Below are 10569 nucleotides of genomic sequence, written 5' to 3'. Positions count from 1 at the left end.
GAGTTACTCCCATACTCGAGTACTGTCTGAATGGAACAAATGTAAAAGGCACGCTTCGCAGTTACCGTCATATGATCTCGGACCTTTCTGAACATGGCTAACTTACTTCCAACTTTCCGCTCTAGTTGGCTAACGTGCTCTCCGAAGGAGAGATGTTCGTCGAGTACAACGCCAAGGTATCGAATGTGTGCACTAGGGTTGATTGTGACCTCACCCAGCTGTAGAGCGACGCTGGGGTCAAGGGGCTTGCACTTTGACCTGAACACGACAAACTGCGTCTTGGAAGGATTTAGCAGTAAGCCTCTGGCCGCCAAGAACTCTTTCACTTTGACAATGTCTTCCGTCAGCTCCTTGCACAACTGTTCAACGTTCTTGCCAGCTTTGTAAAGGGAGACATCGTCCGCGTACTGTCGAGCCTTGCAGTGCTGGGGTACAGAGGGGAGCTTTCTGACTGACAGATTGAAGAGAGAGGGCCCCAAGACGGAGCCTTGCGGAACCCCCCTGTTGCTGCTATATTCTAGGCCGTGTTGTGTCTTGGTGACTACACGTTGCTTCCTGTGGGTAAGGTAGCTACGGAACCACTGCAAGGCAGTACCACCGACACCGATCTCCAGAAGTTCACTCAGTAGAACTGCATGACTAACTGTGTCGAATGCCTTAGACATGTCTAGAAAGGCAGCTACGACATAATCACCTTTGTCCAAGGAGAGCATCCAGTCGTTGATCACGGGCGTGAGCAAGTCCTCGCAGGAGTGGCCTCTGCGGTAGGCAAATTGCTCAGCAGGTAGGGGTACCAGTGGTGGTGGTGCATTATAGATATAGTACATTAGTTGGTCGTGTACAATATGTTCCAGTAGCTTAGACATGTGGGACAGGAGTGATATTGGTCTATAGTTGGATGGGACTGACTTATCTCCACGCTTGTAGATAGGCCGCACATTTGCTAGTTTGTAAGTCGATGGAAAATCGCCAGATGTAAGAGACATGGTAAATAGTTTGGCCAAAGATGGGGCGATCTCATCATTGATGAGCTTGTAAGCCTGGGCGGGGATATTATCAGGTCCTGTGGCTTTACGACTGTTCATTCTCTGGATATGGAGTTGGACTTGTGGAATAGTGACTGGTGTGAACTGTGTCAGTGAGTATTCCGATAAAGGGCCATTGGGAGTGCGTAGTGTACTGCCAGAAAGTGATGTATCGTTGACAACGTCTGTAAATGTCTTTGTGATGTCGGCTACTTCGGCAGCAGGTTCCTGGTTGATTTTAATTCTACCCAGTAGATTGTTCATGACACTCCATTGCTCTCTTGGGTGGTTTCGATGATTGATTAGTTGTTGCTGGAAGTATGTAGACCGTTTCTTCCTAGTCAAAAGTTTGCATTGTCTTCGTAGAGTTCGGAATTGTTGCAGCAGGTCTGGGCGATCAGGACGTTTTATCATTGCACGGTGTGCTCGTTTACGCTTGAATAAAGTCTGCCGGAGCTCATCGTCTATCCAAGGCGATGGAGTATAGCTCTTCTTGGCGTTAACGGTCTTTAGTGGGCAGTACTCATTCAAGGCATCACTGACTGCATCCTGCCAGTGTTCAGTATAACTATCTAGAGACATCTGTGATGAACTGCGTGTGATCTGCTGGTGGAGAGTAGACATATGCTTAGCAGCTGTCTCTTGGAATTGCTTGATCTTCAACGTGCGCAGCGGTGGCTTTCGTACTTGTACCTGTCTGTTTGTCTTGAGTGTGCTGGTGGTAGCATGGATAGTGTAGGTCACACGAACAAGTTGGTGATCGGAAATATCACATGGAATAACATTGCAGTCTTTGTAAATCAGTTCATCCCTGCCTGGTCTTGCAGTGGACGTGGTGGAGGAGGAGCTTGAGATCAGTGCTAGGTCTATGGTTGTTGCACTGGGGAGTCTAGTTGGTGACGTGACAACGTTTCGGAGATCAAAATCAGAGCAGAATGTTCGTAGGTGAGGGTAGTGTGCGTGACTAGGGTCTTGGACATTGACATTGAAATCGCCTAGAATTATGCACGCGGAGGAGGCTGGTGTACAATCCAGTATGTCATCAGTTAGGCTAGATAGGCTTTGCCAAAATGCCACAGGTACTGTTGGAGCTCTATATGCACAGAGGATAGTGAGAGGCTGGGGGTGAATGTTCACGTGTACTGCGAGGGCTTCAATGGGAGAGGAGTGATGTAGTGCTCGATTATCAAAGCCTTCTCTTACGTATATACTGACACCACCTCCTCTCTTTGAGTTCCGATCAAGTCTATGCATGGTGTATCCAGGTACTGTAATACATATGTCAGGTACACTGTCGGATAGCCACGTTTCCGTTAACGTTAATATGTCTAAATCGTGAGCATGCATGAGTGCTTCAATTTCATGTAATTTATTATACAGGCTACATACATTGAGGTGAGCGATACTTAGCTTTCGTGCTGACGTTTGAGGGGATGCCCTGGCAGTATCCTATTGGGTGACTGTGTTGAGGAGACGGGTGATGTCGTCTGATGACAGCGGTGCACCATTATTGATAATCTTGTCACGGGGGAGGTGACATCGTACACCTTTGTCGCGAAGAGCTCGAAACTTCGGGACTAAGTCCTTCCGTCGTCGTTGTTCTTGTCGGGTTAGGTCGTGTTGGATGTAGACGTTGTCTCCTTTATATTGTGCTGACGTTTTGTTGCGTAGAAGTAAATTCTTCCCCTGTGGGGACAACACCACTCGCACGAGACGAGGCGCTGGTTTTGCCCCAGCAAGTGAGCCAGATGTTTCATCCCGTGGCCGTGATGAATGGCTGGGGCCAAGCCGGGCTGCAGATTTGATGTCCTCTGGAGCGAGTTGTGGGGCGAGGGTGCCGATTATGGCAGACAGGTTCTCCGATGGGAGCTCCTGTACGCCGCGAAGGATGACATTGTTTACTCTGTTCTGCTGCTCACTGGCCTCCGCAACAAGGTCACGCAGTGTCTCCTCAGACAGTCCGTATTTGGAGCTTGCAGCAGAATTTGGACTGGCGGCAGGATGGCTGGCAGTGATGTCGGCAAATGTTTTCTTTATCTCGACAATGGCGGACTTGGCACCATTGTCCGCCTTGCCAACATCGTCATTACATTTCTCTACTGCTGCCTTCAGCCTACGGTTCTCCGCTGACAAGCGGTTGATGTCTTGGCGCTGCTCGTCAAGCCTCTTTTCAAGGCTGTCCAGTCGTGGTCCCAGGGTCTCTTCGATGATGTTCTTGAATTCCGATCGAAATTGCCCTTGAAACGTCTCGAAGAGGCCCTTGATCTGCCTTACAGCATCACTATCGCCAGGACCTTCTGACACTCCGGCGCACTGGGCTTGACGATCTGGTGTCAGGCTGGACTGCGGTTTGCGAGCTGTCTTCTCAGCTCCAGCTCGTCGGCTTTGGGACGGGTAGTCAATTTCACTTGGGGCGAGACTCTCCGTTGGGCTCTCAGCTCTACGCTTATGAGCGCCTGGGGCAGGGGGAGATGGTTCCCCGGAGACATCACTACTGCATGAACTACGTGAAGAGCCACCCTTTTCACGGCCAGCGTTACTGGGGGTGGTTATCTTCCGGACAAACTTTTTCATTGCACACTCTCAACACTCACACAACTCCAATATCGCGGATGATTTTTCAAATATCGCGGACTTTTGTTCAAATCGCGGAAAACAACGCGGCCGCGGAATCGCAAGTTCCTGGAGGGACAGGTACAGGGTCGCTCGGAAAAAAGGCTGGGGGAGATACGCACGTTCATACAAAAAGTCGTATACCCCCCCCCCCCCCCCCTCTCCGTACCAAGTCTACGTCTCCCGTTTCCTCTGCTCCCGTTTTCACCCCGTATACGGATCATCATGACAACCGACCAAAAACTCCTAACGTGGACGTAGACGCAGCGCTTTGTACCATGGTGTGATGACAGCCTAAAATTAGGGAGGTTCTGCTCTACGCTAGCTACGCTTTGGGAACGCGACGCAAGGGAATAGTCCGGATCCAGATTCTGAGAAATCAATTTTTCGCAGTAGGTGTGCCACTTTGGAAGGAGGATTTGGGCATGGTCCAGTTAGATAGGGAAGGGGTTTGGTAGCATGGATTCACTTGTCGGACTCCTGAAAGCTGTGCCATAAGCTTGCTACGAGGGGGTTTTCATGGCAATTTCTCCTCGCCGATTTCAAGATCTTCGTGCACCTGAGCATTGATTGGGCACGCTCACATGAAGCATTTTGTAGCAGTGCGCTACGTAATTCTATACAAAAGTCTGGATTCGTGAATTTAGAACTAACTTCGAACGATTGAATCTGGTGTCATAATTAATGTTACTTTAGTCTTACAGAGAGGACAGAAACATTACTGTTCGGCTCACAACCAGAGAGAGAGAGAGATAATGGAAGCAAGGCAAAAGGCAAGGAGCGGCGACTTCTGCTCACCTGCTGAATACGGTGTACGGTACAACTATACCAAAAGGGAAGGCCAGCGGCGCACTGGAATCTAGTTGTACACAGCTGTAGTACGCATGCAAATAAGGATAATACGGTGCGGAAGTGAACGGCGCATGCTGATACGGTAAAGCGGTCGTAATACATATAAGTGTGACCGCGAGACCGGAGAATTTCATGAAGCCAATAATATGAGAATTTCATTGAAACCGAAGTAAATCAGGTCATGTGACCGAGAATCCGCTACATTACTCCCCTGCCAGTGTACAAGCCGGAGGCAGGAAACGATAACTTTGGAAAGGAGAGAAACGGCAACCGCAACGTAGAAGAAGAAGTGTATAAAGGAAGAAAAAAATGAAAACCGCACGGCAACCAGAAAAGGTCCGACATAAAGCCCACGGCGACAAAGAACGGAGGAGCCCAGCCGATCAGGTAGCAAAGCGAACAGCACGTGCAGGGGGTGGGGCAGCAGCAGCAACCGGCTGGACAATCAGAGAAAGAGCAGAAGCAGCAGCAGCTGTAACAGGCAGAGCATATGCGGGCTTCAAGCGGTCAATGCTTACCTGGTCGGACTTGCCCTTGACGTCGACCGTGAAATGCTTGTCAGCACGCTTGAGGACACGGAACGGACCAGTGTACGGTGGTTGGAGCGGCTTGCGGACACTGTCGGTACGGATGTACACAAAGTCGCACGTTGACAGATCCTTCGGCACGTATACTGGGCGGTTGGACTGGCGAGGGCCAACGGCTGAGGGCCGGATGTTTTGCAATACATCCCGGAGGAACTGAACGTAAACGGGCACCGACGGCATAGATGGCGGTGGCTGGAAGAACTCAGATGGCAAGCGGAGAGTGGTGCCATAGACCAGCTCCGCGGAACTGCACTGGAACTCCTCGCGCAGGCTAGCGCGAATGCCCAGCAACACCAGGGGCATCATTGCATTCCAGGCACCAGGATGAGGGTGGCACTTCAGAGCAGCCTTTAGGTGGCGGTGGAAACGCTCGACGAGGCCATTGCATTGTGGACGGTAGGAAGTTGTCCGAGTCCGGCAGGTGCCGAGCAGGGCCAACAAGTGGCGGAAAAGCGCGGACTCAAACTGGGCGCCACGATCTGTGGTGACGACAGATGGGACGCCGAAGCGGGCAATCCACCCAGCGATGAAAGCGGTGGCAACTGTTTCCGCGGCGGCGTCCTTGATCGGAATGGCCTCTGGCCAGCGGGTAAAGCGATCCACGCAGGTCAGCAGATAGGTGCAACCACCGGAGGGAGGCAAAGGGCCGACCAAATCAATGTGGATATGGTCAAAGCGCTCATCGGGTGGCAGAAACTGGCCAAGCGGAGCCTGGGTGTGGCGGGTCACTTTGCTCAGCTGACAGGAGGGGCAGCAGCGGGTCCATTCCCGGACGTCCTTTTGCATGCCGGGCCAGACGTAGCGTGCCGAAACCATACGCTGAGTGGCACGAATACCCGGATGTGCAAGGGAGTGCAGGCTGTTGAAGACGGTCTTGCGAAAGGACAACGGTACAAACGGGCGGGCAGTGCCGGTCGACATGTCGCACACCACAGGCTGGGTAGCGGAACCGTACGGGATTGGCTGAAGCTTCAGAGACGACTGCGTGTCTTGCTGAGCGGAGAGTAGCTCGGGATCAGACTGCTGGGCGGCTGCCAGAGCCTGAAAGTCGACAGCGGCCGGCGGCGCGGTTACTGCATCAACAGTGGCGCGAGACAGAGCGTCAGCAACAACATTGTCAGCCCCACGCAGGAAGCGGAGATCCGTCGTGAATTCAGCCACGTAGGACAGGTGCCGGAGCTCACGAGGTGAGTGGCTAGTACCAGCAGCTTGCATGGCGAACACCAACGGGCGATGGTCCGTGAGAATGTGGAAGCAGCGGCCTTCCAGGTGATGCCGGAAATGCTTTACTGCCAGGTATGCAGCTAGCAATTCTCGACCGAACGTGCTGTAGCGACTCTGAGCTGGTTGCATTCGTTTGGAAAAGAAAGCGAGCGGCTGCCATGCCCCATCAACAAGCTGTTGAAGGGCCCCGCCAACTCCGACATCTGATGCATCCACAACGAGCTGGAGGGGTGCATCCGGGATGGGGTGGATGAGCAGCGTTGCTGCAGCAAGCGCGTCCTTGGCAGCATGGAATGCCATGACAGCGGCAGTGCCAAGTTTCAGGGGACAGTTCTTCGGACGCTGAGGTCCACCAAGCAGATCCGTCAGTGGTTGGAGGATGTCGGATGCCTGGGGAATAAAGCGCCGGTAAAAGTTGACCATGCCCAGAAACTCGCGAAGCTGGCGGCGAGATGTTGGAAGGGAATACTGAGCCACGCCGTCGACTCTTGCCGGTAGCGGGCTGATGCCCTGGGCGTTAACCAGATGGCCCAGAAACGTCAGGGACGGCTGGCCGAAAACGCACTTAGCGGGGTTGATCACCAAACCATGCTGCTGCAGTCGCTCAAACACCAGGCGCAGATGTTGCAGGTGCGTAGCGTGGTCGGAGCTGGCGATTAGGAGGTCATCGAGGTAGACGTAGCAGAAATCCAGGCCATGCAATACTGAATCGATAAACCGCTGGAATGACTGTGCCGCGTTCCGGAGGCCGAAGGGCATCCTGATGAACTCAAATAACCCGAACGGAGTCGTGATGGCAGTCTTGGGAATGTCGGCCGGGGTTACTGGTATCTGGTGATACGCTCTGACCAGATCCAGTTTCGAAAACACTGTAGCACCATGGAGACTGCTGGTGAAATCCTGAATATGAGGAATCGGATACCGATCCGGTTCGGTGACTTTATTCAGGAGTCGGTAGTCTCCACATGGCCTCCAGTCTCCATTGGGTTTAGGAACCATGTGGAGAGGGCTGGACCAGGGCGAGGAGGATGGCCGAATGATGCCCAGGGACAGCATATGCTGGAACTCAGCTCTGGCCGTTGCCAGGCGGTCTGGAGCCAGCCGACGAGTGCGGGCATGCAGTGCCGGGCCGGTAGTCACAATATGGTGCTCCACCGAGTGCTTGACCGGCAGGTCATAACAGCATGGTTTGGTGAGGCTTGGGAACTCGGCAAGCAGGCCGGTGAATGCTGGTGCTGTGGCCACCGGGGCGGAAACCAAGGAGCAGCTGAGCGATGCGGTTTCGGCAGGAATGCAATTGACCTGGAGGTCAGTGGAGTTGTCACGGATGGTGCGTCCATGAAGGTCGACTTGGAGACTGAACCGATGGAGGAAATCAGCCCCCAGGATCGGCTCCTTCACGTCAGCAACGACAAATATCCAAGGCAATGTTCGTCTAAGACCAAGGTCAAGGGTCAAACACCTCTGCCCGAAAGCCGGAATAGCAGAGCCATTAGCAGCACGGAGCTGACACTGACCAGTCGGATCGACGTGGCGGCGGTGTTCAGAAGTGGCTGGCAGCAGGCTGACGTCAGCACCGGTATCCACTAGGAAACGGGTTCCGCTGGTGACGTCACGGACATAGAGGCGGCGGGAGGTAGGTGGGCCAGACACAGGAGCCACTACTGGCTGGCCGGGGCATTTCCCGACGACCAGGAGCACGGGGCTTCACACCGCCGGGCTTGCACACCAAACTTGCGGTGAAAATGGCATAAACCACTGCTATGCGGTGAGACCGAGCGACTGCGGGGTTGGCCGCGAAAGCGAGGGCGGCCGTGCTGCTGTTTCAGCTCGGTTACAGTAGTCGTCAGGGCGGCAACTTGGTCCCGGAGAGCTGCAATGGCAGCCATTGTCTCTGACTCGCCAGTGTTGCGAACTGCATGTACTGCCGCACTGGGACCAGCTGCCTCCACTATTCTGTCAGCCATTTCTGCCAGATCCTGCAGCGGCAGTGATGCAGGGCAGGATGCTACTATTGACTTGGCCGATCGGGGCAACCGGCTGACAAACAACTCTCGCAAAAGTTTTTCGGGCATGGCGTTCTCACCTACTAACTGCTGTAGCTTGCGTAATAGCTGGGTGGGCTTCTTGTCGCCCAGCTCTTCGTCCGAAATCAGCAGGCGCAAACGCTGCTGTTCTGACATCTGCGTGCGGTGAATGAGACGCTCGCGGAGAGCGTCGTACGGCTGTTGAGCAGGAGGATCCAGGATGATGTCACGCACCTCTGCCGCATACTCTGGTGTCAGTGATCCCACCACGTACTGATATTTGGTCACCTGGCTGGTGATGCGACGGGTGGAAAACAGGGATTCAACCTGTGCGAACCAAACCTGGGGGTCAGCAGCCCAGTAAGGTGGTAGCTTGACGTTCAAGCTGACCGCAGCCACCTCACTGTCGCGGGCTGTACCGCCTGCTGCGGAAGTTCCAGCGCCGGTGATTCTGGACAGCAGTTGGCCACGACCTACACTGCGGATAGGTGTGCTAGCTCCGGAGTTTGAGGTATTCATACTGTACTAGTGCTCGTAAAATACTAAAATTCAATGCTGCGTGCAGACCACTGAGCGATCGCGAGTGATCGAACACTAGACGGGGTCACCAATTGTAGCAGTGCGCTACGTAATTCTATACAAAAGTCTGGATTCGTGAATTTAGAACTAACTTCGAACGATTGCCGGAATCTGGTGTCATAATTAATGTTACTTTAGTCTTACAGAGAGGACAGAAACATTACTGTTCGGCTCACAACCAGAGAGAGAGAGAGATAATGGAAGCAAGGCAAAAGGCAAGGAGCGGCGACTTCTGCTCGCCTGCTGAATACGGTGTACGGTACAACTATACCAAAAGGGAAGGCCAGCGGCGCACTGGAATCTAGTTGTACACAGCTGTAGTACGCATGCAAATAAGGATAATACGGTGCGGAAGTGAACGGCGCATGCTGATACGGTAAAACAGTCGAGTCATGTGCCATGTGTCAGTCATACATGCAATTCCCCCGAGTTTCGTGAACTTTGCACAAGTAGACTTGGTAGCTCTCTCAACAGTGATGCCCGCAAAGGGCAACTCCGCGACTGGCGTCCCCGACGGCCAGTGTTGCCAGTGCACTGGCAATTCCAAGTGCGGAAAAGGCTGCTGTTGCCGAGAAGCTGGCAAGCTATGCGAGGATTGCGGGCCCGGGAACAGGGCAAGATGCCGAAATTTGCAAACCGTCGCGGCGAAGGCCAGTCCCGTAGGCTTTCGAACCATACGATACATTCCAGCCGCCGCGTCCCCCACGCGGAGACAGACAACCCAGGGCGAAGCCCACGTGTCGCAACAGTCGGCTCGGGACACTCCGCCTCTGGACGAGCTCCACACCGACGGTCAGGGCCAAGGATTAGATAGCACCAAGCAGGTGTCGGACTCGCAGCAGTTGGCGTGGGATGTACTGGAACAGCTCCACGTCGCCGAGCTCTGCGTCGACGGTCAGGGCCAAGGACTAGATGGCACTACCCACGAGTCGGCCTCGCAGCAGCTGGCGTGGGACACCCTGGAACAACGCCACCTCGCCGACCCGATTTCCAATTCGCAAAAGGTAGCATGGGACCTTCTCGATGCCTCTACACCAACACCCTCGGAGACCGGCTCCTGTGGAGAAGATGCACTGCCACGTGAAGCCAATGCTCCACGGCAAGACCGACAACCAACGGCACAAGAGGTCGCCCTCCTAGCGAGCCTGAGCTCCTCGCAGCCCAATAGCAACAGCGAACCGGAACTCACAAACGCGCACGGTACAGCTAGTGGGCAGGGGGCTGCAACACTGCCAATCCCGCCAGCTGACCAACGACTCAGACTCGGTGAACTGAGCCCCGAGGACACAGGACAGGTCATAGCTGCAGCGTACGAGGAAATCGTACACTTCCGGCCTAACCTGTTCGCCATCCCATCGGGTGCACATGGCAGGTCAGTGGTGGACTTGAGCGCTCGCTACCTCAACACGTTTGGAACAAACGCGGCGGGAGAAGGCATAGCCTTGAAGGCACTTATGGTCTGCCACAGTCTTCTACTGCAACAACCGGTCAACTGCTTGACACGTAAGGTGCATGTGGAATGTCTGAACCGACGAATGCAGCTATGGAACGAGGGAAACATCGATGAACTCGTACGGGAAGCACGTACCATCCAGCGCCAACTAACCAAGGAACGTGGCGGGAAACGGGCCCAAAGTCCAGATGACGCGCGACGATTCGCTA

The 10569-nt window shown here is 53.9% G+C and overlaps 1 protein-coding gene across 1 annotated transcript; it reads right to left on the bottom strand.

The window, feature by feature from the left end:
- Nucleotides 1-7962: 7962 nt before the first annotated feature.
- Nucleotides 7963-8847, bottom strand: LOC135821629 (uncharacterized). Its single transcript, XM_065334625.1, has one exon. The coding sequence runs from the start codon at nucleotides 8845-8847 to the stop codon at nucleotides 7963-7965; it is 885 nt and encodes a 294-aa protein (XP_065190697.1).
- Between the last annotated feature and the right edge of the window lie 1722 nt (nucleotides 8848-10569).

This window comes from Sycon ciliatum, chromosome 7 (assembly GCF_964019385.1).
Source record: "Sycon ciliatum chromosome 7, ocSycCili1.1, whole genome shotgun sequence".
Classification (NCBI taxonomy): Eukaryota; Metazoa; Porifera; class Calcarea; order Leucosolenida; family Sycettidae; genus Sycon; species Sycon ciliatum.
Note: the sequence above shows the minus strand (reverse complement) of the source record. Positions and strands in the feature narration are given on the sequence as shown.

Excerpts from the sequence above, each read along its gene's own strand:
- LOC135821629 (XM_065334625.1), bottom strand. The coding sequence starts at position 8,847 with ATGAATACCTCAAACTCCGGAGCTAGCACACCTATCCGCAGTGTAGGT.